Source organism: Symsagittifera roscoffensis, chromosome 7 (genome assembly GCF_963678635.1).
Source record: "Symsagittifera roscoffensis chromosome 7, txSymRosc1.1, whole genome shotgun sequence".
NCBI classification, from domain to species: domain Eukaryota; kingdom Metazoa; phylum Xenacoelomorpha; order Acoela; family Convolutidae; genus Symsagittifera; species Symsagittifera roscoffensis.
In genome coordinates this window covers 11,845,157-11,872,639 of record NC_087068.1, presented here as the reverse complement: position 1 = coordinate 11,872,639, position 27,483 = coordinate 11,845,157, and the positions used below count along the sequence as shown (strand labels likewise).

The 27,483-nt window shown below is 34.5% G+C and overlaps 2 protein-coding genes across 2 annotated transcripts in view; both read right to left on the bottom strand.

Moving 5' to 3' along the window:
* Positions 1-561: 561 nt before the first annotated feature.
* LOC134850910 (uncharacterized) lies at positions 562-4,452 on the bottom strand (the record flags this gene model as incomplete). The annotated part of the gene is given in 3 exon segments (XM_063866703.1): positions 562-746; positions 1,298-1,394; positions 4,339-4,452. Coding segments are annotated over 3 exon segments (331 nt in total), but the record flags the coding sequence as incomplete, so codon positions are not given.
* Positions 4,453-10,970: 6,518 nt separating this feature from the next.
* Positions 10,971-27,483, bottom strand: part of LOC134851513 (uncharacterized) — a 46,208-nt gene continuing 29,695 nt past the window's right edge. Inside the window, exons 5-8 of the mRNA XM_063867636.1 lie at positions 26,407-27,194; positions 17,429-17,620; positions 14,372-14,582; positions 10,971-12,565 (exon numbers count right to left, since the gene is read on the bottom strand). Coding sequence (XP_063723706.1) covers positions 12,036-12,565; positions 14,372-14,582; positions 17,429-17,620; positions 26,407-27,194 — 1,721 coding nt within the window. The 3' untranslated portion in view covers positions 10,971-12,035. The remainder of the gene's footprint in view (positions 12,566-14,371; positions 14,583-17,428; positions 17,621-26,406; positions 27,195-27,483) is intronic.

Sequence of the window (27,483 nt, the reverse complement as noted above, 5' to 3'; positions counted from 1 at the left end):
TTTTCCCCGAAGACCGATTTTTTTACTGACCATATTTGAAGTTTTGCGACTGAACAGTGCTAGAAAATAATGACTTGATTCATGCTGAATCAAGCTAGTGGAAATGGTAGGCGAATATCCGAAAGTCGAACCTTTCAACAATGTCTTTTAGAGTTTTAAAGTTTGATAGGCAAGGAATTGGAAAAGTGCATGAATGAATTTGTTATTAAAAATGTCTCGATAAGTTTAAAGATAACAAAAATATAAACAACTGGTAAACAGTTAGGCTATTTTCACCCTCGCCTCACATAAGCATCAATTTTATGGTGTAACGAGTTTTTTTCACAAAGGTTGTATATAAAACCGCAAATATTTTTGTCTTGGCAAATATCCGTCTGCATGCCTATTTTTGTACTTTTGCAACAATCAGTCAATGTGGATAAAATTATTCAATAAAAGTTCGCAGGTGGAGGGGGGCGGGAGGAGAGAGGGGGGAACAAAAGGCAACAGCTTTAAAGAAAAATAAGAATAATTAAGCTGAACTATTTAAGCTATCGATAATGGATGAAATCGGTTACCAACCAGCCTCCTCGAACTCTGCGAAAAAGTTGATTCTGCGCCACATGGGTCGTATAATGCGCTCGAAATTCATTTGCAACATGTGTTCGTAGGCCGACCTGTTCAAAGGCGAGAGATGTTCACCGTCGGGCAAGATAGCATTTCTGTTGTTATTTTCCCTCTCATATGTATGCAGGCAATAGTGGTGACTGAAAGAAAGTCAAATACAAGAAAAGTCAAACTCAAAAAAAAAGTTCAATTAGTTAAAAGATATGGCTGACAGTTGCTAATTGAGGCGAATATAGTATTCAATTATATCAAAATATTACAAACAAAAGTTCTTCAAATTAGTCTAGTTTCTTGTGTGTGGTGAAAACATGTTCAAAACTTGAAACCGTTTCTCTCGACACTCGGACAATTTTTAGAAATTTTTTATCTCCTTAAATCACGGCTGAAAGGGCTTTAATGTGGCATAATCACTCGATTCATTCGTATGATTATTTGTGGTACCTGATTTTGCGCGGAAAACAAAAAAAAAGAAAAAACAAACAAAATACAAAGTTCCTCTCTAATTTCAATGGTCGGAAAAGTTATACCATTATACGCATGAATAAGTTTGAAAACGGTCAAATTTGTTCCACAGTAAAACAGGTCGAACAATCTTAGTACCTCCTTACCCTTGAACAGCCTTCCTTATACTCATGAACAATCATGATATGATTGTGGAGAGGGGGGGGGGGGGGGGGAGGAGTTATACCACCTCTGCCGGAGACAACTTCTTCCGAAGAAGGTGGAGTGATTGGGAACCCAGAAAATGAGAGATGTCCAGTGCTCCTCAGGCTGAACGCTACAATCGCCTACGAAAAAGTTCAAACCGAATTGTTTTTGCAATTCAATTTATCAAAAGTGAATTTTGTCGTGAAGCAATAGTACCCAGCCCAGAAAACTACCCAGCAAAGTTATCCAATAAAGATTACAGATAGGTGTAAATAAGCGGGCACAACAACGGTTTATCGCAGTTTGTTGAAATTTCCTGTGTTTGACCTTTCGCTCGTTAATAAATGGTCATTTAATTATCCCGACTTAAAGTAACGTCTTTCAAATTTTCTCATGGAAGCAGAAGTAGCATTATGACTTCCGATGGAGAGGCGTGTGTCTAAAACTTTTCCGAGGTTTGGGAAGGTTCAAATGAAAAACGACACCAATTATGATGTGATCTACTTTTGTTTTTCATATAGTAGTAAAAGTAATGAGCTGAATGACACCTTAGAAACAAACTAATGAATTGAAGCTTAAACTAAAATATCCGATTGCTGTGCAATAGTAACAGGATGTTCCAACCACAACTAATCGTTTTTGTGTCTTTTTTGAATGTTTCATAAGCATTTAGATGTTTTAAACGCGAAGACAGTTTGATAAATCCGCCAACTTGAAAATGGTTTACAATATGCCTATCAGAAATTATATGTTCTTCTGTGCTGCCCATCAAAAAATACGGTTCCCCCTTTTTGACTCTAAACAACTTAACGCCCTACAATTTAACTTCCTACTTTTTGTTGCCTTAGCACTATAACGTCGCTACATTTTAATTTTTTTTTGTGAACTTATGGCCACTCGATGCATCAAAAAAGTTGAGTTTTTGTACGGAAGAGTTTGTTTTGTAGGCTGCCCCCTACTTTCCACATATTTGGGTGGGCTTCGCTGAAATATGATTGAATCCCGAAATGCCATGCCTCGACAGCATTTGTTGTTCGAGCAATCCCCATCACGGCGGCATCTCGCTGGTTCCAAAGAGAGGGTGGGAAGGAAACTTCACGGTTTGGCACCAAGTTTTTTTTATATAAATAGAGCCGAAGTACAGACACAACTCGTCAATTTTCTCAACTTTCTCGGGTTCTAAACAATTTCTGTCGCATACATTCTGAATTTCCTGAACAATCATGTCATAGGAATCGCCGATCTTTTCTTTTTTTCGAATGCAAGGGATGGCAGCTTTTTTAAAGCCAGCGCTAAATCGTGATTCGTTTCGTAGGTCACTTTCAGACCCAATTCATTAATTTTTTTCATGTAACTCTGAGAGAGATGGAAAAAACCACCCGATAAATGTGCTTCGGGGAAGGTTTTTTGGAAGGACTGAAGAGCAGCTTGCTCAAAATCTAACAAAATTTTTTCAGGCCGGCAGTTGGGTGCTAAATCAATTAACGCCTGCAAAAAGCGTTTGTAGGTTTTTTCGGTTTTGTTCGGAAGGAAGGCGTAAATGCAAGCTGGCGCAATGCCAGATACACTAACATGAATTGAATATAGCTGACAAATCATTTTTGGAATAATTTTCCTTGGGAGGGCAAATTGAGTGGCCAAATCGTTTGTAATTGTCAAAACCGCACTGGCAACTGCAACAGTCGAGGTAAATCTCTCGCTGAGATCTTTTATATGCTTTATGACATTTCGGGCCTCCAATTTTCCCGCTGAAATGTTGTGGTTATGCTCTCCACGCGTCTCGATTAATTCGTTATTTTCAGTAATGGCAGTTGCTCGACATTTATGTGTTTGATATTTCGAGCAAATCCAGTTTTCTGTAAGCTTATTTTTTCGCTTGAAATAAAATTCATGGCCGGACGCTATAAGAATTGGCTTGTTTTCAGATGAAACTGTGAACTCGAAAGAAGACTCAATCATAATGTGTTTATTGTGTTTGCGTTTGTTTATCATTTGAGTAAAGTATAAAGTGACTGTCAGAAGTTATAAACTAGCACAAGGAGCTTTTTTTAGTAATTATAAAGGTTTAGCGAAAAGTCTAATTAAAAATAAATTACAAACTTGTAGATAAGAGTCTTAAGTAAATTAGGAAGCCTCCTTTTAGCATGTATAACTGAGATAAACCAAGTTTTTCATTATGGTGCGTGTGCTAATTGCAGGACTAACTTTGGTGTGATAAGAGTTAAGATTAGGAATTCATACAGCATTATCTTTAATAGTGAAATGACTAGGTGTTAAAATGTACGGTGTTAAATTGTATGTCATTAAATTGTAGGACACCAAAAAATACATAGCGTTTTAAAGAAAAAATGAGAAAAAAAATCGACAAAGAGGTTTCGACAAACAACATGCGGTTAACATCCGGCAGGGGCGGATCTAGGATTTTCTCGAGGGATCGGATTTTCAAAAAAAAAATTGAATATTTTGTCGATTTTTTTTTAGTTTGACCAAATTGATTTCTCGAGCTCTCCCAAAGCACAAAAAAGTCCGTTTTGGCCAAATTTTCTGCGCCGCAAGCAAAATTAAAAAAAAAACAAGCCAAAAAAAGCCTTTTTAAGCACTTTTTGGAAAATTTTTGACCAAAAAATTGCGTTTTTCGGCGCGCGCTCCCCTCTCAAAATTAATATATAATGGCTCCAAAGGCGCCTTTAGAAAATTTTTAAGGTCCGTCACCAAAAATTGATATTTCAAATAAGTACAAAGGGGGACGCTTTGGGTCGGCAGATGATCGAATCCCTAAGAAAAGGAGGGCGTCCGCCCCCTCCCCCACCCTCCCCTAAATCCACCCGTTTTTGTTTTGTTTTGTTCAAGCTCTTTGGTTTCTTCTCAGTAAGCTTTCCCCGTGCCTAAATTAATAGCGCAAATCTTTTGATGATGAAAACAATTTGAAAGATTGAAAATAGATTGAAAATTCGGCACTAGTGATTGATTATAATTAATTTTGAAAAAAGGCGGCATAACTGGCACAAATTTATGGCAAACAGTATTGGTGGCAATATCTTTAATTTAAAAATATTGATTTGATAAATGGTAATTTATACTTACTGAGACCAATAACTATTAAGACGAGGAAAACTTTCAATTTTTCAGCCATCCGTGCAACTTGGATGGTAGCTTAAAATATACTTTGATTGATTGCGTCTCAAATGTAGATGTTTGTAAAGTAAACAACCGTTATTTAATGTGATAGGGCCGATGAAAACAGTTCAAGAAGGCCGTGAGTTCATGTAGTAATATTTGTCATGAAGTCAAGCTAATTTCGCGAAAGGCTATCATGATATAGAAAAAAAAGTTTCTCTGAATATATTGAGTGGTCATTTTGATAGGTAGTACTTTTGATGTTGTTGATTTTTTAGGAGCTGAATTTAAAAATGAATTTAAAAATCAAACCCCAACCAAAATTGGCGCTAAAAAAATTTGCTAAAAAAAATAAGAATAAAATGAACGAAAATGAGTCCTCATTTCATTGATTGATAATTAATTTGCTTTAAAAAGACAACAATGTTTTATTAGGAATCGTTATTTGTGTCGTACAGTTTCAATTAACAGTCTAATAACCATGTTCATTTTTCAGTTTTCAAACCTAACTCTGGATAAAAAACTTTATTGCTTCTCTTCTTTTTACAGGTTTTTCAGTCCTTTCCCAGTGTCTTTTTTTTTGAAATTAGGTTCAAGAAATTGTATTTGAAGTTACTTTTGATATTTTAAATTGCAACCAAACAAGTCAGCGTGAGCACCAGCTGAACGAAATTTTACAACTTTTTACATTCACGCAACGGTGGGAAACTGAAAAGAGACTGGCCTTTGAGCCATCACACCAAGTATTTACTATTATAAATGACACGTGTAAACCTTATTCAGGAAATATTTGTTACTCGTCTAACCAATCGAACCAAAGGAGAATATATTTTTCTTACAAAACTAATAGAGAAAAGTTAAAAAAGAGCAAGGGTAGCCAGCCACTGTGCAAGTACCACAGAATATTCTGGCATAGTCTTAAAAACACAAAAAATAAAGCTTTTTTTTTCAAATTAGGCAAATTGAACAACAGTTTTTTTTTAAAAAAAATTGATGAAAAAAAACTTGAAAAATGTAAAATCATTAGAAAATTTTTTGCAGATATTTTTGTTAGTTTTTTGAAATTTTTGGTTCCAAAATTGGCGCTAAGAAACTCATAAATTAATTTTTTTGGGTAAAACTAAGTTTTCAGGGATTAAATGAAGCATCAAAAAGCTATTGCAAGCCGGCTCGCTCGCTTTATTTGCTCGAAATTAAAACAAAACTCAAAAATTTTAAACCACTTTTTCTGAAGACGCCAAAAATTTTTTAAATTTCGTTTGAAGCACGACTGAAAGGACTTCAATGTGGTATATTATTCGATTTTTTTCTATTATTGTTTGTCGTATATGATTATGAGTGCAAATAAAAAAAATGCAGAATATCCGAATACAAAGTTCCTCTATTTTCAATGCTTGGAACAAAAAGTACGAATTCGGTGACATCATCGTTTTTTGCTCCTAATTTCCATTAAATGATTACAACTCAGCATATACATTATGTGATTAAGCGGACCAATTTAAAGGATTTCAACATAGATTTAAAGCTCTCTAAGTTTATAGAATTAGGCTTGCTTAAAAATCTACCTTGAGGTAAAAGTTATACTGGTCAACAAAACGGTCCTCACTTGTCAACACTAGAGACTGTATTTATGACGGTGCTTCCTTTTTAGTGCTAAAGATTATTAAAATAGGTTAAAACTACTAATTTTCAGATATTTGCTGAGCAAAGTAAAAATTGATAGATACTTTGCTAAGGCTGATCCATAAAATTGCAAGAAAAATCAATGTCAAATTGCAAGAAAAAGTTTTTGGGCTCGACCAATTTCAAAGGTTTTTTGAGGGCTTAGATCAATAGGCGTGTTTTTACTTCGTTCAGTGATAGCTAAAAAGATAATGCAAAAGTTTATCCACGCTCAAACATGGGCATTGAGTGAAAAGATAGCGGCTTTCAATAGTAAATTTAATCTGGTGATACAAAAAAACTACCGCCACTTAAGATCTAGTTTTTGCTAAGAACTCAAACGAATGGAACATTACTGGAATAAAAACCTGAGTGAGACATGAAAAAAGGATAAAAAAGGCCTAACGCACGATCCAAGAGAACGAAGTTTTAGCATACGTATTAAAATTTGCAGCAAGCAGGTCTCGGTCTAGCTATTTTATGCTTATCAATTAATGAAAAGAAAAAAGATAAAATAGGGCTGAAAATTGGCCCTTAATGATTTTTCTTCTTTTTGTCATTCCATTTCTTATAATACCTAAAATTAAGCGAACAAATTTTAATTGAAGAAATTATTTTCAGTTTGACGTTATTTAAAACTTCTAATGCACTGGATTTAAAATCTTCTGTTAACATTATAATCGAAAATTTTCTCGATTACTTCAAAATGTTTTCGTAGTCATCATTAATTCCTGTCAATAAAAACAGAGCAAATTATCAAAACATTCAAAGGAGTCATTGAAAATAAAAAAAAAATTTGAAGAATTTCAATTATTGAACTTTGAAGAAAAAAATTAGTGACGTTGAAACACTCATAAAATACTTTGATTCCACTGGGAAATCTAAACACTACAATCCGTTTATAAAACTCAGAGTCCTTGACGTTTTTTTTACAAAAACGCACTTTCACACTCACGGCTCTAGAGCATAACCACCATCCAATTGAGCACCAAAAACTAAATTGAATTTAAAAAGACTTAAAACTCTAACAACAAAAATTTAAAATGAGCGTCACCATACTATAAGACTTCACCTGGAAAAAAACAAGAAAGCATACATTCTAAAATCAAACCTTTGCTTCGCTCATTGATTTTTACCGATTGGCCAGCCATTTGATGATCGACAGCTTTCGGAAAAATTTTGATAGTTTTTTGATAACCCAGAGAAAAGTGGGTGAAAATGATATTTCTTTTTCCGCTGAGATTTCTGGAATTTGAGTCTCTTTTAAAATAATTCGCTGTTTTATGCACCATTCCAATTTCGTACTCTTTTTACTAATTGAATTTTTTCGTGAAATCAAAAAAATGAAATGCCAAGCCGCAAAAAAAATTATTTTAGCGATAAGAAACCTGGAAGTTTTTTCCAAAGAAACTGTAAAAATCAAGTTGCTCTATGTAAGTGATCAACAACTTCAAAAACTGTGATCAATCGCGTAAAAAATTTCTTGATTTTCAAGAAGATTTAGCATTGACTTCTTTTTTTTTAATTAAGAGTCATTTTAAATTTCACTGGGAAGTCGGAGAGCTGAAACCCATCTCGAAATTGTTATGAATTCATGTCTTTTCTCGCCGTTCGGATTTTTGTTACTCGAATAAGTGTGCCTCTTTAACACAGAGGCGAAGCGTCCCTTCAAAAACACTGGCAAGAACACGATGAAAAGTGCAAAAAAGTAGAAGTATGCCTGGATTTAGTAACAATGAGGATAGGTCTCGGTTTCGATCTGCAACCTACAGATTATGAGTCCCACGCACTAACTACTAAGTCACCCACCTTTAATACTTCACAAACACTAGCCAAATACTAACTGAGAACAGATGCTATGAAGTTTCCAGTGCTGGATCTTGATTAGAACAAAAATGCCACCAAATAAGTGAGCACTTTCCACTTTCATTCAACACTGATTTGCGAGTAAAGTTAGAAAAAAAGAAGGTTCGCACTAATACACTACGCTGATTGCTAGAGTAATCAACCGAAATTGCAACAAATTTTCATTAGTTTTTTGGAATTATTTATTGCAAAGATTTGCGTGGCCAAACTGTGCATTTTGTGAATTGTAAGCGGATTCCGCAATAGGCAAAAATCAAGAATATCGGATTCTCGGAATCCGCAAAATTGCCACTTTACTTTGATCTTCTCTGCTGTTTTGGATTCCACGGACAAATAACTAAAACACAGTATTGCTCAAAATTGCTCCAAAAACAGCAACAAAATGTGTGGAATGCGGAACAAGTTTGTGGAATCCATGAACAAATCATAATATGTGCTCAGTAAAATTAAGCTGTCGCGGAATTCGCAACCATAAGTGGAATCCGCAAATTCTCAGCGGAATCCACAAATTGTAAGCTGAATTCGCATATTTTTGCGGAATCCAATTACGTTTGCGGAATCCCCTTACTTTTGCGGAATCCGGAACAACAACTTATATTTGCTCGTTGCGGAATCCGTAACAAAATCAATGTACCGACAAAATTTATGTTACAGGTATTTGTAGGCGGAATCCACAAAATTTTGTAAATAGAATCCACTTACATTTTGGAACATGTTCTTAGACTTGCCTCTGGAATCCAGGAACAAACAGACACAAAATTGTGCGCCTATCCAGTACACAGTGTGGCCTCGTAATGTTGAACTTAAAAAACCAGATATCAAACAGCTGAAAATCAAATTTTAACAAGAACAATCTACAACTTCCTCTCAAAATAAAAAACAAAAGACTCAACAAAAACAATTGGACTGTCAACTCTTCTAACTCCGAGCTCTCCTCAAGCGCTATCATTTTGTAATTTCGTCCAGGTCAGTTTCCACAAATGATTTCCTGCTGCAGGAAAAACCTGTTTAAAGCCCTCGTTTCTTAACTTATGTTTGACACTGAAAAGAAGAAAAATTAACTGTACGTTTGGTTGATAAAGAATTTAGTCTTTGAATTTCAAGAAATTACTATCACAAACACGTTTTTAATAAAAGCAACTCAATTAGTGGCTTTTATTGGCAACTTCACTTCGTTCATTGGAACTGAAAAAAACTAATTACCAATTAACGAGTATTTTGTGAAGAATTGGTAGATGAAGAAAAAAGAATCAGAATCGGATTCCAATCATGAGAGTATTTCAAAATAGTAACAAAAACATAGCTAACATAGAGTTGGAAAAAAAATTAACGAACGCAAGGAAGCAAAGAAAACGGTCTTGTTCTTTGAAACAAATTGAAATTTTAAATTTCATGCTGCGTAAATTATGAATGAAACTTTTTTGATAAATCTAACTCAATTTGAGTTAACTGGATCAAACTGTAGGGCTTTATTGCCTGGGAAATCTAAAAAAGACAGCTAACAGACAGTTGTATAAGAGCAATTATACAAAAAAAATTCGACTTTTTTTTATGAAAAATCTCAACCTAAAAAATACCAAAAACAAAACGCAAAAAATAGGAAAAACACAGCCAACTTGAACAGAGTCAATGAAACGCGAGTAAATAAAAAAAACGAATTAATTTTTTGCGAAACCTCAACTTTCGAAATCATGTTTTTGGAACTTTTGAACAAATTATCCTTGGGATTTTTTCAATTCGAGAAAACTGGATCAATAGTTAAAATTCAATAGGATCAATAGTTAAAATTCGCTGGGATATCTGAAATTTAAATTTCTTTTTCAAAACTAGTCGATCACGTTTTTTGTTCAAGTGAGGTTTGACTTTCTTTTATTAAAGGAAATGAAATGAACTTAAAAAGAAATCAAAAGTTGAACCGCAAAAAAAATGAATGGGCCTGAACAAATTTTATTTCCCCTAAAAAATTAACGTGACCTATATAAGAATCTGACCTACGTTCATCGACTTACGAATAAACACCTACTTTCGAACTAAGAAGTCAATCACAAAAAATCATCAAGACTTGAATATGGGTCTTTAAGCCAAAAATAATGTTGGCCAATAATGCTAGTGAAGCCGAAACTGAGCAAAAACTCTTACTCGAGAGCTGTTTGAAATTTACTTGGTAAAAATAAAATTGGACTTCAAACTCTACTCTGCAAGCTCTCCTCTGCTAATATTTTTCAATTTCATCCTTCGTCGATTTCCATATATAACTTCCCACAGCAGCTACAGTGCTGATTTAAATTAACCGGACAAAACGAGCTAAACTTTAAACTTAAAACGCGTTTTTCTCTAATAGGGTTGAGTTTAGGTGAAAGTTTATGAAGACAAAACTTGCTAAAAATTTTAGCAGGATTAATATGGTGTTATTTGTTTTGCGAAATTCGGGCCCAAAATTTTACACCAAAAATGGGTCATTTTGGCTTTTCTTAGTTAATCAAAAATTACGCCAAAAAATACCCAGTCGATCACAAACAAAGTTATATCAAAGTGAGCTCCTTACGTAGCCCAACAAAGTTTAAGAAAGGTATGTTCTCCACAAAAAATTTGCAAATCATTTAAAAATTGTTTTTAAATACATAGTTGAAATACTGGTATTTATTATAGTAAAAACGACCTTTTTTGTCTATCAAACAAAAATAAAATAACTTATGTTTTGGAGAATATACCTTAAGTTTGTTGGGCTACGTAAGGAGCTCACTTTGATATAATTATGTCTGTGATCGACCGGGTATTTTTTTTGCGTAATTTTTGATTAACTAAGAAAAGCCAAATTGACCCATTTTTGGTTTAAAATTTTGGACCCGAATTGCGCAAAACAAATTACACCATATTAATCCTGCTAAAATTTTAAGCAAGTTTTGTCTTCATAAGTTTTCACCTTAACTCAACTCTATTAGAGAAAAACGCGTTTTAAATTTGAAGTTTAACGCGTTTTGTTCGGTTAATTTAAATCAGCACTATTTCGCCTGAATAAGCCAGTTAAAAACGTGTTACTTAACATATGCTTGTTAGTGAAAAAAGAAAGCTTAACTGAAGTTTTGATTGAAAATAAAGAATGTACATAATTAAAGAACAGCGGCGGAGCCTTCTTTGAACAGCAGTTCGATTGAATGGATTCAAACAATGGCCATTCAGTCAGAAGACAAGCGACATGACTTAGTGTCCGTCAAATATCAGTGAGCTGCAAATTTTAATTTTGGGTCAAAACACTTGATTTACAGACATATACAGTTCTTTCTCTGCTCGTTACTGAGATAACGACAAAATCAAAGGCAATCCTGCAAACAAATCAAATGTTATTGAGAACAAACAAAAATAATGCACAAATTTCCAAATTTTCGCATATAAAATATTGATCTTGTAAAATTGATTTACAGAAAACGATAGCAAAAAATATGAGCGACGTTTCAAACGTCTTTTAAGAGGGATTTGCGAACTACTAATCAGGTAATAAAATATGTTATCACAATTGCATATCGAGGACAGGGGATGCTTTTTGAAAGCATCAATTACCGTTGAAGGTGCCAGCCTCGGGCTAAACTAGAATAGAAGACAAAGAAATAAAGAAAGGGCGGAGCACCAGAACAATTTTATATTTATTTGAACAAAATAAACGTCATTTTAATGGTATGTACTCAGTACACAATGAAAGCTCTTCTTTGCAGTAAACATTTTCAAAAAAGTTGCACGGTTAAAACATCTATAAAGCAGAGAAAATAGAATAATTAATGAGTAGTATTTAAGTTTTCAAAATTCAGTTTTCAGGTTACACTTCCATATCATCAGTTCTCCTTCACGGCAACGACAATACCGCACAACAGTATTCATACATCAGGCATTCAAAGCGGGCTTCAAACCCACTTTATACACAGTCATACAGTTACAGTTTTCAGTTTATATCATTTGAACTCAAAATATTTGCGTGAACAATTCAACTCTTGAGATCACACCCACCATCACCTTGTTTTCATTTGCACTGACAAAAACTCCCTGCTTGTTTAGCTTGGACTTTATTGACTTTTGTTATACCTGAAAACACTCGCGCTTTTATCCTTCTTCTCAAAACGCGACGCGACATTAAAAAAAGAAAGTCAAACGCCCAACTCTTTTTTCGCATCAGCAATCACACTTATAATTGCAGCTTCATCGTCCTCTCCCAATTCTTCTTTTTTCATTCCGTATTTACATTCATTAGTCGCTTTTTCATCCTCATTTTCACAGCTCTGTCGGTCGTCATTTTCGCCATTCATATCTGGCGATAGCGTGTCTCTACCACTCACACTACTCGTAGGCGACTCCGATTTCGGCGACGTATTTTCACTTTTCCCGTTCCATATACTCTGAAGCAGTGGCGGTTTTTCGTGCATTTCCGGCGTACTTGTCGGCTTCTCGGGAGGCGTGACGTCAAACTCGTCGAAAAAGTTCTCGTGTACATGTCGTAGTTCGCTCAAGTCGGCGAGCAGAAGCACAAGTCGTGGCACCAGCTGTCGAGCCACTTCGGGCGGCCGATGAATCCGCTCGTATTCGACTAGCACTTCCAAGTAGACGTCTCGCATCGCATTACACTTTTCACGATCTATCGACTTCTCGGAAACCACGTCCAAATCTTCCGAAATTTTGTCTAAAATAAACAATATCATTTTTATTTACCAGAAAATTAACATTTTTATCACAGGGGATGAAACTTACGCAGCAAAACACATATAATTTTAACAACCGATTTTAGCAAGCAAAATAATTTTTTTAAAACTTTAAGGCTTTCTTCTAATCAAAGTTCAACGAATAAAAAATCATAAAAACGAATAAAAGTTACTAATTGGAATAAACATTATTTGATAAGGCAAACAATTAAATGCATTTTTTTCAAAAATCAAATCTCTAAGCTACTTTTTAACACAAATTTTCCTTCAGAAAAAATAATTGATTTTAACTTTTATATTGAAGAAAATTTCTTTATATATATTTTTTAAAACAAGCACACCGTTAGGATCAAGATTTTACATGTATTTTAAAAAATTTTACATGATCAAGAAAATTGGAGACTTGTTCAATGACTAAGTATAGTTTCCATTGATTACAGAATCAATAAAAAGAAAGACTTAGCATTAAGTTTACACCTCAAGCGTTGCATTTGGAACTACTTCGGATTTAAAAGGGAAAATTCAATAAAAAATACATAGAAAATCTGTTTTGATTCATAAAAATTAAAGATTCAGACAACCAATTATTTATGGTTGTCTGTTTAATGCAGTGTTATGAATAATTCAATGATGGCATGTCATTTGCTTAGAAAACAGGCAAAAACAGTGAATTGTTTCTTGATTATAAAGTTCCCATTATTAGCCACTCTCAAGCATAAAACTATTTTTCGGGAATTTTTTGCTGATTAAACTTGAAAGTGTCCATGTAAGAATTATATGGCTATTGAAACTCGAGCTTGTGCCGGAATTTGCAAAAAAAATAATGCTTTAAAATTACTTTAACATTAACAGCTATCGATCTGACCTTGATGACTTGAAGTTTGCGCTCTCAGTATAATTATTACGTTAAAGCTGGTTACAGATTTTTTTTTTTGAGTCTGTTAATTTTACTCTACTGTCGATTTTAAACTTTTAATTTTTTTTCACGTCATCATATTGTACTCACACAAGTACTAGTGTTCCACAGTCACTGATCTTCCTATTTTAGGCATGCATAATTTGTTTCATACATAGCATAGCCTTAAAAACACCTCTAACAAGAACACTTGACGATTGAAAAAGTGTTAATGAACTAAATTCACCAGAAAAAAAATGATTTTTTGGACCTTTTTCAAAAAAAAATACCTACAACACTGTAATCTCTTTAAAATACGAGAAATTTTAATGATTGAAGCTTTTTTGTTAACATTAATCCAATCTGGCAAACGAGCTTCAAAAAAATAAGAGTACCGTCACAAACTAGGGTTGATTAAATTTTGACGCCGGGTCTTTTTATACGTCGTTTTTACACAATAAAATAAAACCAAAGGCAGCTTCCTAGAAAAATTCGAGTCCACAAATTCAAACTCCTTGTGCTGCGTACGAGGATGTTTCCACAAAAACAACATATCTCAAACTACAGGCTAATTGACGTCATCAAAGCAAGACTCTTCAAACTTCGTTCTGCCAAATCCTTTCAAATTAAGCACTTGACAATTTTTAAACATTTTTATCTATGACCAGAAACGCGCGGCCAGAAAAAACGAGCGAAGACAAATGAGCGACAAAAATTCTGGACTTTTATCACCACTTGATAATTGAAAAATTGACTTCTTTCTTTGGCATTTGACTACGATTTTTGAGAAATTTGAAGTTTTTGTTGAAGAGCTTTAACAAACTTTAAAGCTGCCCAAATTTCTTTGTGTGAGCTCTTTTGCTGCAGATCAGCAACTAGTTTCAATACTAACGTGGTTGGAAGAGGATGAGTGCTCCGAGCAAGTAGTACTCCTCCTTCTGCAGATCCAGCTTGTGACAGGACTCTGCGAATTTAAGCATGGGTTCGCAGAAGTTGTTCAGACCACCCTTCTGGAGGGAGCCCTGGTCCAGTTCGATTCCAGAGAGAAGAGACAGCGTCTTCTTTTCTGGGTTGTAGTGTTGCGCCATGTAGATCATCAGCATCTAAACAAACATCACAATGCCTCACAGAAATATTTTATGCTTAGAAAATACTCAACAGTTTGCTTCGTAATTGTTTTCAAGGCAACATTTCTCAGCCCAGTAAAAAATTAATTAAAATGAAGTGTATCCCAAATAATTCACAGCAATTCGCATTTCAAACCAGATTAGGTTGTAAGTTGGTTCTTTAACTTGAACTATAATGTTGAAGAGCTCCATAAAAATCCAGAACTTAAAGATGATATCGATGCTCAGAAAATACTGTTTCAGTCAGCATAAAAAGGCAAAATAAAAGGTTTTCATAAAAAGCAATATAGTTATTCAAACGCTCCAGGAAACCTTATGATTGAAAAAATTAGATGAAAACTATCACCGTTACAGGGGCTAATTTGAGTTTTCGATCACATCAATACGTAACGCCCGGAACTATTTCATTTCCATCTTAATGAGCTAAATTGGAGCAGAAAAAAATTCTATTTCAATGAGAACAAAATCAGTTCTTTTTCCTTCGAAAACTCTTTGCAAACTTGCCGTTTTGGTTAAGGCCCCCCATTTAAATTCGGTTGATTATTTAAATTCGTGTATGATACCAAGTTTGCCGTTCGGCTAAGTACCTGAAAATACCTAAAATATGTCTTTAAAACCATAATCAATCAGAGAAAAACATGAATATATTGTACAAGCGGGCGCCTTTACTTCCGACTAAATGTTTAATTTTTCAAAGTACAACAGCATGATAAATAATGATAATCGAGCCAGGAACCAAAAATTGGAATAAATCAGTCCTGGAAACCTAGATCTCAGTACTAAAACCTGTTAGCATCAGTCTGCGTTAAAAGCTAACCTCATTTTCGGTCATTGATTTAAATTTTTTTGTAAAAAAAAGGTCTTATGACGCTCGCATGTTATGGTCGGGGTATGAACTATTACCTCAATTGACCCATAACAGTCGCAATACAAAAGTTGTCCCTTATTTTCGAAATCGATACACAAACGCATGGGCGAAGCAGAGCTTCGCACCACTGACAGTACAACACAAACATGGCATTGCAATCTAGCAAACAGATAATGAAAGGAAATGAGTCAGAAAAAATTAAAAGAAACCATTACAATAGGAATTTTGTCTTTATTATGTTCAATTTGAAGAAAACATGTCGCTGACGTTAAATAAAAATTCTGAAACAATTTATCGAGCCGCAACAAAGCGTACAAAAGTTGGGTGTGAGTCGAAAGCCAAAGTTTACTCTTCTCCTCCGGAAGAACAATTTTGTCTATCAAACGACCCAAAATTGAGTCACGAAGCCGACAAAAACCTAAAAACTAGGCTTTTGAAAATTAAACTGACAAAAAAATTAATTTTCATACATACTGAAAAAAGAGTCCAACCGAGACGCGAACCCCAAACTTCAGGGTGTCAAGGCAATCGCGCTACCTCTAGATCAAATGAGAAAGAGTCTCGAAAATGAGAAGGTTCAATATTAAAGCAAATTCAATTTCTTACTGATTTAAAAGAACAGGCAGTTGTAAAAGAATCAATGAACGCAAGGAACCTGAAAAAAAACTGAAAATTTTTTCTGAATGAACTGCAAATTTCGAATGTACGCGACCTTTATACTTTTTTTGTTCGATAAACAAGTTTGCCTTTGTTTTAGCAAAAGAAATAAGCAAAATTTAAGAAAAAAAGAGTTGTCGTTCTCGATTGCAAAACATTTGACACTAATTGATTGTCTGAAAAACAGCTCAAAACCTTAGAAAAGAGACTTCTATAAACTACACTATCTATTGCCTCTCATCAATTGCGACAGAGATAAAGACCAATCCTTGAAATTATACCATTGCTACAACTTTCACTACACCGTGCCTGGAAGGTTTTTTTTAATGCAGACCAATTTCTAATTCTCAACACAGAGGTTAAGCTTTGCTTCGCGAACTCAAGCCAGAAAACGACAAAAAGCAGCTCTAGAAATCGAAATAAGAAGAAATAGCATTGAATTAGTAAAAATTTTGCTGTAATCGATTCAAACATACGGCCTAAAGATTTTGAGTCTCTAGTTGTCGCAGTTGAGCCACGGACCATTAACAATTTCTTACAAGCCACCGATGATGCAGCTATATATGCTAATAAATTGCCAGTGCTATGCAGCAAATATGCAACCCAATAAAAATAATGCTAGTAGCTTAGGAGCCTCGTGTCCTTCCCTCTGGCCCACGGTCGCTTGACTAACGGAAGTTCTAGACACCAATAAGGCAAAGAACATGCTACGAAATTTCCTATGCTTCAGATCGTGATTATAGCAAAAGTGGCACCAAACACGTTAACACTCAGATGCTTCAGATCGTGATTATAGCAAAAGTGGCACCAAACACGTTTACACTCAATAGTCTTAATTTGCGACTGAGGTTGAAACAAAAAGTTTCATCGTACTATCACACTACGCTGCATTGTGTAAATTTTTATATAATCCTACAGATATCGTTGTCCTGAGCTGAAAATAATGAAAAAATTTTACTTGTGATAATTTTTTGTAGATCATGGGGGTGTGAAAATTGCTTATTTGAGATAATTAACGCACATCATATTGCGTTCTTACACAGCCAGCGAATACGAATTAAATTATTCCAAACTGAAATGACGGGAGCACTTAATACGTTACCAGACTCAAAATATATCAGTTTGTTCTTCACATAATACCTTTCTTTGCACTTTACATACAAATTTTTCAAAACTTAATTGATTGTTTTGACTAAAATTTTGTATCAAAATTAAAGGGCAGTCGGAATATACCAGTCTTTGGCCGTATATGAGCTGTCTTGTTTAAATATTATTTTTTCATCTATATCAATATTACCTCTAGAAAAGACTTGCACATGAGGTGAAAGAGGGCCTGCTCGTCGAAGCGACCGTAAAAGTGTTCGAACTTCTTGAAGCACTCTATTAGTGCATTAATACAGAGTACTGTGATCTCAGTGAGGTGTTTCTTGCGCATGTAGTGCACTTTGTCGGGGCTCTCAGTTGCACAGTCTTCTACAGTAGGCCACGACTGAAAATAAAACAGATACTTTCAAAAACCAATTCGATCCCTTTTGCGTCAAAAATTAGCATAATTCATACCATTAATTTAAAAATTAATTCTAATCTGCAAATATTCAACACAAAGACAGACAAAAGACATCGTGATAAATCTTTGTTTATTCGGATCCAGTTTACATCCTCCTCCCCCTTCCACCCAAATAGACCAAGTTAAGTTCCTTTGTAAAGCGCTACGTGTATAATGCTCTAATCTGACTGGCTGAAAAATCGACCTCAGAACCAAGTTAACATCCTCCCCCCTAAACGGCTTTGGCTGGAGGGGGGAGAGGAGGATGTTGAAGTGATCCGTTTAGTCGGTTGGTAATCTACAACATCAAACCCGGTTTTGATATTAAGTTTTTGATGCACCATCAACAAGATTATGAGATTGCCAGAGCAAAAAGAAGCATAAATCGGTTTTAAGTCTGATTTAAAAACAATCAGAAATTTCCTAATGACCAATTTTTGTTATAGCGAAAATTTATAGAAATTTTTAAACAGTTACTTTGAGCATTAATCAAAATATGACGACGTCTCGTCTGATGTTTCCTGGAATTTCATTCCGCACAAAGCCTTTCCAACAACGCCGATCTAAATTATTTAAATCGAAGACTCACATTTTGCAAAATGAATAATTTAAATAAAACACACCAATCGAAACGTATTGATTACAGAAACTGAGTTGTTTGATTTCCGCGTTAGGCAATTTCAGTGAAAAGTTCCCAGTGCGCAAATGACTCATCAACAGTAATGGTGGCAAAACCAACGGATCTCTTACTATATCCCCCTTTTGCAAAAGGGGGTTGGGATTCGTTACTAGGTTTAAAATAGACATATGCTTAATTGTTGATTTATTTCTTTATAGACGGGCGGAAATTCGTTACTAGGTACGCGAGGCGGATATAGTGGAAGAGATACAAACCAACCTATAAACACTTAGCAGACCATACAAGACGTCGAAAATAATTTCGATAAATATTTTGTTATCAGTTTTAAAATGCTAGCTTTAAAGCCAGTTTTAAATTTCAACTAAATTTGTCCAAACGATAACTTTGGTACCGAAAAGTTTTTTTGTTTCTATTATAAATCCAAGCGCGGGTTTGGCCTCAAAAGTAGAAAAAAATGTCTTTCCTTTTCCGGATTTTTTTTATTGATTGAACAACTGTTTCTGCTAAAATTTTCAGTAATTTAGCCTTCGATTACATCTCATTTTAACATTCTTTCAGAAAAACTATCAAAAGGTTCAAGGCAACCTAAACGGCACTCAGGGACTTTCCGCGACAAGCTTCCGTATTAAAAAACATTTTGTTTAGCAACATACTTTTTCATTTTGCCACCCTTTTCCAAACACAAAATTTGGTGGTTTGCTTTCATCATTCCTCAGTTACTAAATAATAAGTGTTATGCAGAGAAGAATTTTCTCAGTTGCTTCATGAAAAGAAAATAACACCCTTGGTACCGCTTAGTAAAACCGAGGCCTCTAGGCTGGCATAAAATTGGCACCATTATTGTTTTAGAAGAAAATGGTGTCGGCGAAAATTTAAAAGAAGAACTATAATTATCGTTTTAACTTTAGACGTTTTTGATGAACAAGATGTCAAAAAACAATTAAGCAGAAACTGAAAACATCGAAATTGGCAATTAAAAAGTTTTGCGAAAAAGAAAATTAAATAAAAAAACAAAAACAAATTGTGTTTCAATACCAAGCTAAATGAATAGTAACCGATTGTTGTGCAATGAGCTCAGAATGCTACGACTACAATTATCGTTATTTTTTTTTATATTTCTATGTATTTGTAAATGATCAAATTTGGGTGATATATTAGCACATGCGGTACATTTTCAAGTAATTGATTGATAAAGTAATATTCTCGTAACGTAGAGCATCATGTTTACACATTATTCAGATTTAAAAATCTGATTGAAAGTAAACTTCATGAAATTATTCAATTATTAGTTCCGAGTTTTAACTAGAACGAGCTACAGAATGGTTCTTCTTGTGAATTCCAAGAAACTTCCGTTTGATTGTTGGAGAAAAATGGAATATTTCAATGTGAGCAAAATTTTTGTATTAATAGGATGTCTCGCGCGGAGACAGATGTATTTTCACCAGCAAAACCATAGCAAACAGACAGACGGAAAAGTGTTATTAAGTGTTATTGAACTAAAAAAAAACGAAGAACGAATATTTTTTCTTATTCCAATTTCACAAAACTTTTGATTGATATATTTTTTCCGAAATGTACATAATTTGAGAAACCGACTTAACTTAACCGCCATGAAAAAATTTTCGATTGAAAAATTGATATCATAATTCAAAAAAAAATTTTTTTTCATCATTCTTCGTTTTATCTCACCCACACGTTGAGTAAAACAGAAAGGGATGTATTTAGCTTCTCGTACCCTAATGATAAGACCGAATGACTTGCCTCTACTCAATTTGTTACAGTTTAGTCGGCGGCTTATGCCTTTTACAAGAAAGCAATATATCGTGCGTTGATTATCTCAAATTGGCATTATTAGCGATTTTCAAACCCCTATTTTCACAAAAAATAATCACAGGTAAAATATTATATAGTATTTTCTGGGTAGTATATATAGTATTTTCTGGAAAGTATAAATTTATGAGAGCTTCGCAAAACAAAATTTTCGGGGTAGTATAAACTTTTTTGTCAAAAACGCTTTCTAAAAAAGTCGAAAAATGTCTGAGTAAAAAACACTAGGCATACAAATTCTGTCACTTTCCTCGAAAGTTGGAACTAAATGAAGTACCCTTAAAAGACATCGCGTGAAGATTTAGTCGGTATCATAAAATTCCCTTTAATCATTGATACACTTTTTCAACATCGGAATTCCAAGAACAAAAACTGCTCGCATCAAAACGATGCCCTGAAAATTACGACTGCTATTAAACGTCCATCAAAGTTTTGAGAAATTCGGAGAAAAAAATAAACCACATTGAACTCTATGAATTTAAGATTTTTTAAGATTGCCATTTTTTTCATAACACTAAGCCCGTTAGAAAAAACTGGATCAATAAGTAACTTTATTCAACTGAATTGCACTTCGAACTATTTTAAGAACTGAATTGCAATTTCGAACTTCTTTTGCCCTCTTTGCACTTTATTATAAGAATGAAAATTGCCTTCCTTCTAGTTCATGAAATGAACTAGAATGAAGGCAATAAGGAAGGCTGTAGGTGACATAAAAACATCAAGATTAAAAATTCAGTCACTTTCTTCGAAAGTTGAAACAACAATAAAAACGACCCAAAGAAGTCAAAATTCAACCAGACCGTCCGCGACCTACTTTCCTAATTTAAAAACATTTTGTTTAGCATAATTTTTTCATTTTGCCAAACATTTCCACTCAAAAAATTTGGTGGTTTGCTTTTATCGCTCATCAGTTTTTTAAGTGTATCTTTGGTGTTAAAAAAATAATTACATCAGAGTCAATCGCTAGTTTCAGTAACACTTTATCTAGTTTGAACACAAAAAATAGCAAGCTTACACGACTGCACTTTTTGATATAAATACAGCCAATCGAAAATTGGAAAAGAGTAATGAACGCCAGTAAACATAAAACACTTTGTTGAAAAAATCTCAATTTTCGAATTTCAAAAAAAAAATAGATGCCCATGAAGCTCTTTGAATTTCTAGAACGACTTATGATTGGCGCTTTTTTGATACCAGTAACCCAACTTCAGAAAACTGGATCAACACGTACAGTTTTTATTCCGCTGGAAATCTAAAAATTAAATTCCACTTTGGAAACTAGAAATCGTTCACGTTTTTTGGCGCCATTTCCACGTTCGTATTGGGAGAGTGCTATTTACGTCACTTTAAGCAGATGATTTTCAATTGAACTCAAAATGCATATATACCAAAGTGCATTAATGAATGCATCAATATATGTATCAATGCACATCTGTAGTTATTGTTCCGACTTTCGATACGAAAGTAACGGAATATTTGTGCTTGGGGTTTTTTTTCATCAGACAAACTTCGAGTTTTTAACTAGCAATTTTTGACGGAATTTTTTTTTATCATTCGAAAAGTATTGTTGTCCTGAGCTTAATTTTGAAAAGATATTTCACCTGTGGTCATTTTTTGTAAAGATATGAAGGTTTAAAGATTGCCATTTTGACCAATTTGGGATATTAACGCGCGATATAAATCAACGCTATTAACGCTTAAGCGGAGATTTAATCCGTCTTATAAATCGTTCCAAATTGGTTAAACGAAGCTTATAATTGATTTGTTACAAGGAACGAAGTCTATCTTTTTGTACTTTATATGGCGTGTGGAGGGATGATTTTTATTAAAAAAAAATTCAAATTTTAGAAAAAAAAAATTTCATTTTATTTTATTCCATTTAAATTTTTTATGTTATTACTGCTGCTCCATAAACCTTAAAAGGCAGTCGGAAGATTCAGGGCTTTGCCCTGATTCGAGCAGTCCTGTTAGAGACTTTTATGCACATTTTCCTGAATTTTTATCCTCATATCTCATTGACTCTTACTTTCAATGCAGTAGTCAAAATAAAATTCTGATATATTTTTCTGAACGAATATTAAAGCTTTCACACAATTATTGCGCTTTTTGAACGCAAGTCGGTTCCGCCTGTGAAAAAAAGGCGCATCTTTCCTTTAATGTTTGAGCGGTGGAACATTATCTACTTAATGACATCCATAAACAGAGATATTTAGACCACTTTGAGGCAAATGCTCTCTTTTGATCTGTCACAAAGACAAAAGATACACCAGAATTGGTGTCTTTTTGAATCTAGACGCCGTCCAAAAATCACCTGTACTCAATTCAGGCAATTGAAATTAGACACTATAATCGCAATCGAAGGTATCGTAATCGTATAAATCTAGCGATTAAGTCATATTTTAGAATCCTTTGAACAATCTCCACCTACGAGGAGGAGACGCGAACGGTTTGTAATTTAAAAATGATTTTTTTTGGAAATTTAATTTAATACTCACAAACGTTTTCAACAGAACTTTTTCGGCGTATTGCGCTTCAAATAGAATGCATGAAATAAGAGTTTCACCGACTTTCGACACACAAAAGCATGGCCTAAAGCACCGCCAAAAGTAACTGATTTTTGAGAGCAGTTGATAAGAAATTTTTAATGACGAAAACATCAAAACAAAATTAAGTATTTTCTTTATAAAAACTTAAACAAAAACCATAATTGCAACAAAAACCAAACATTCTATACGCCAAAAATCTTTAGAAGCAAAACAAAACCCTCAAGAAAAAAGTAGATATTTTCGGTAAGAAAATCGTTATGATCATAGAACGTGCCAACTTGATGGTTCTTCATATGAGAGCTGTACAACTATGTGCAGCTCAAAAATTGATTGTGATTTCAGTGACGCCCAATTCTGTTCACAACTTTCATTCTAAAAAATGCGTCATATTGTTTTAAAAACAAACTTAACACTTTTTAGATAAACTAGGTCAGATTGCGAGCAGCCTCTTTTATTATTACGGACAAACGATTTAAAATTAAAATATTCCACTACTAATTTTAAGAATTCACAAACGTTCATTACATTTGCAAAATGAGTTTGAAAATAGATACTCAAGTTGAAATACAGACATTTAGCGTGAATAAACTTCAGGAGTTTTGCAAAGATTGTGACATTTAAATATGACCGACATTTTAAAATGAGCGTGAATAAATTTAGGTACTTTGCTTAAACTATTACACATAATTTATTATTATTCTAAATCAAGAACATTTCCATCTATAAAAATTAAAAAACGGTATCAGAGACAAATCAATTGAGAATAGCATGTCGCTGTAAAATTAGTGCAAAATGCTCCGACCAAAGTTCATTCAAAAATATTTCAACAAAATAAATCAACAGGGGCACAAGCTGAAGCTATTTTTTAGATTATGTTGTACTGATGCGGGATGAAATGCGTAATTTTCAAAACTTAAAAGTTAGAGTTTACCCATAACCTAGTGCTTTCTCTACAAAAGCCTTACCTAGTGGAGATTCCTACTACGCATTCTTTTAATTGAAATCAACGACGTATTTGGATGGGTAGCTGTTGAAAATTTCCAAAAAAGAATAAACAGAGAAAATAATTGCACCATGTTCTATCAATTGAACAATTGATTTCAAAATTGGTGGGATAATTTTTGAGGAAAAAAATAGCTAACAAAAACGACAGAAACCTCAGAAATTTGACTTTTCCCAAGTTGATAAATTTATCTACAGCAATTAGTGCTTACCTGCTTCTGGAGCGATAATTCCCGCCACCCGTTTCTAAGATCAAATATGTAGCCTTGGAGCAAGTTATGTAGTTGTCGCGATAAATACTCAGACACCCACACATGGTAAGACTTTTAAGCAAACTAAGTTTCAGACTACTTTGAAGCATGAAATCTGTCTTCAAAAAAAGTTTTGCATGCCTAACTTTTCAAAAATCTCTCAATGATTATTCTTAATTGAATAGCTCGGTCATAAAAACCTAGCATTGCAAGCTTTCATACAGAAAAAGAGACGGAAACCACTATGTCGAAATAATTATAAGAAAAACGTCGCAAAAAGCATCTAAAAAAATTCAAACGATTGTCTCGAAAGATAATCAATTTGAAGAAAACATGTTAAAAAAACTATCAGCAGCGATAAAACAACATTCAGAATTTTTCATTCAGCGACAAGTAGGCGACAAAACTTGGGTAGACGCTGACTGAACAAAACAAAAGTATTGTCCTAAAAAAGTATTACGTCTAGCCCCTCGTAAAACACAAAAACATAAAACTAAATTTTTGCCCTTCAAATGACGCACTACAAGATTTCTAGGCCAAAATAACAAAAGCCGAAACCAATTAGGCAAAAAGCGAAGAGTCGAGAAAGCAGAAAAAAAATGGACATGTTTTTTTTCCGGAAAAATCATTAAGTTTCGAACTTCACCGCCAAAAATTATATAACCTTGAAGCTCTTTGACTTTCACAAACAATTTATGATTTTATGATTGACACTTTTGCGATAACAGTAACTCGATAGATTTTATTCCGCCAGGAAATTTGAAAACTGAAATCCATTTTCGAAATTAGAAGTCGATCACGTTTTTCGTGACCTTTTCGCTTTCGTAATCAGAGAGCGCGTTTTACCTACTTCTTCAGCAAATGAACTTGAATTAAACTCAGAAACTGCATACATAAATAAGTTGATTTGTAAAAGGATTAATGTAATTGATTAAGCTTCTGTATTTATTAGAGCATCTTAAGTCTTTTCCTGAAAAAAAAAAACAGCAAAAAAATAATCACGACCTATAAAAGCGTCTTCACTACGTTCATTGACTTCTAAAAATATTGCATTGAAGTTCATTAAAAATTTCTTTTGATTAATTTATGATTTACCCATTTTTGATAAAAAATTAATCCAATTTGAGAAACCTGGATCAATAGATAATTTTTTTATTCCGCTGGAAAATAAAAACAATCAAAACCTACTCTCGAAACTAAAAGTCAACAACGTTTTCCGTTAGCTTTACATTTTGCTGTTCGATAGTGGATTTTGATTTCTTTTGAACAAAAGAAGGAAAAAAATAATTCAAAAAATCATAAGTCAAACCGCGAAAAAAATTCGAGTATGAACAAATTTTAAGACTTTTTCCCGAAAAAAAAATTAACAAAATATCATCAGGATCCATATAAGAGTATTCAACACGATCATGACTCTATCTAGAAAGTTAAAAATACAAAGGCACACTAGTCATCACATGGCAAATGCAAAGGCAATGGAATTTATTGAGCTATCCTAATAAAGCAGTAAAATTGCTTAAACCGCAAGAAAAGTTGATATTTTATATTCAGATGACAATCCAAATGGCACTCCAGATCTTAGAATCCCAGGGCACACTTTTTATCACATGACAAGTGCGAAGGGTAAGGTATTTACAGATTTGTACGAAAAATTGTTTGTTCGCAATAACAAGTACACTTGTTTTCGCAAGTGCTGAAACAAAAACTGAACAAAGAACAAAAATTCATTACGACCTTTATAAGAATCATCACTGCCTTCATCGGCTATCAATGAGCAATGAAAAACAAAATTGATTAAGCGGCAACAAATGGGTGGACGAAAACAATTGAGCTACAAAAAGTTCAAAATGTAAGCCCCCAAGCACAAATGAGTTAAAAAACGAAATGGTCCTCCCGAAGACATATTATAATGAGAACAGTTGGATATAACCTCAACCCAAATCATCAAAATCAAGAAGACTGTAAGTGTAAAAAAAAACGAAAAAAAAAACGCTAAAGAAAAGAAAAAGCAACAAGAACCAACAAGAAATAAGAATAGAAGGGCAATTTAAAATTCAGACATGCGCAACAATATCTCTTCGCCAGAAAACTTATCAGTGCAGATATCCTGCTGCCCTAAATGAACTGCTTCCAACAGAACTGCTGCCCCGAGTGATTCAAGTCAACTAGTTGATAAGCGAGCAGGGGCATGGAATTTATTGAGGTTCCTAATAAAACAGTCAATTTACTAAAGAGTTCAAAGGGAAAACGTTTGTTCGCGATAAAAAGTGAACTTGTCATCGCAAGTGATAGAACAACAACGTCCACAGAATTAGGAACGAAGGCGGTTAAACAATCAAAATGAACAAATTAATGATAAATAAATGACCTTGCCAGTGACTTGACCTTGGAACTCCAATTCAAACCTCAAAATGAGCAGACTGCAACTTAACTTATGTGAAGCAAACAAAACATGTGACTCACTGTGGGAATGTAGATATCGCTCTGCATCAGGTTCGGCCCATACTTCTCCAGTGCATTCACCAGACTGTGGAAGTACTCGCCATAGTCGCCCGTCATCTGAGAACAATGAACTGTACCGTAAGGCTGCTCTTGGTGTTTACACTTGCACGAGTACTTGAAGAACGTCGGCGACGAGGTATCCCTCTCTCCCCTTTGCTCCGGAGTGGAGGAGATATTCAACTCGCCTTCCAAGTCAACGAACGAGGATCCTGTACTAACACTACTTGTATTTACTGAGTTCATACTAGGCGGCGTGGTTGCAGGACTTGAGAAGGAGCTGCAGTTCGAAGGATGCGGAGACTCCAAACTAGCGAGGTTGTTTCCGGATAACTGTGGTGTCGTTCCGAGGTTCATTGCAGACCCAGAGGTGCCGGAAGGCCATCGCTGTCTCTGACTATTACTGTTGTAAGGTGCGTGCGATGAACTCACATGCCGAGTTGACGCGAGGTGTTGTTGACTCCCGTTCGCCCCGAGCGGTGACAGTGAAGGAACTGAGCTGCTCCCTCCTCCGCTCCCGTCTGTGCTGTGATGTCGCGATAGCATTCCGTGGGGAATGTTTCCGCCCCCGCATCCGATGCTGCCACTACTGTTTAAACGATCTCTATAGAGAGCGGCAATTGCTGATGAGTTGTCCGCTTGGGCTTGTGCGGCGGCGGCGGCGGCACTGACGGCAGTGTTTAGAGCAACGGAAGAGGAGGAGGCTCCTACGGAAGCAAAGTTGAAAAGCACGGGGAACTCAGCCGAAGACCCTACAAACACAACAAAATTCACAGCCAAGAAAACATTTAAAGTAGCATACAAATAAACGCGTGCATAATTTAATCTTAAAATACTAAAAGTTTAGGCCAGTTCAATTTTAACGCCAATTTTAACAGCAGTTTTTTTTTCATTCAGGTGAGAATAATTTAATACTATTACTCAGGGTGAGTTGGGTTTTTCAATCGATTCAAGGCTATTGTGATGCAGATGTATGCACTTGCTAATTGGTATAAATGGTATCTACCTTTTAAGTGTAAAATAAGTTCTTTTAATTTACTA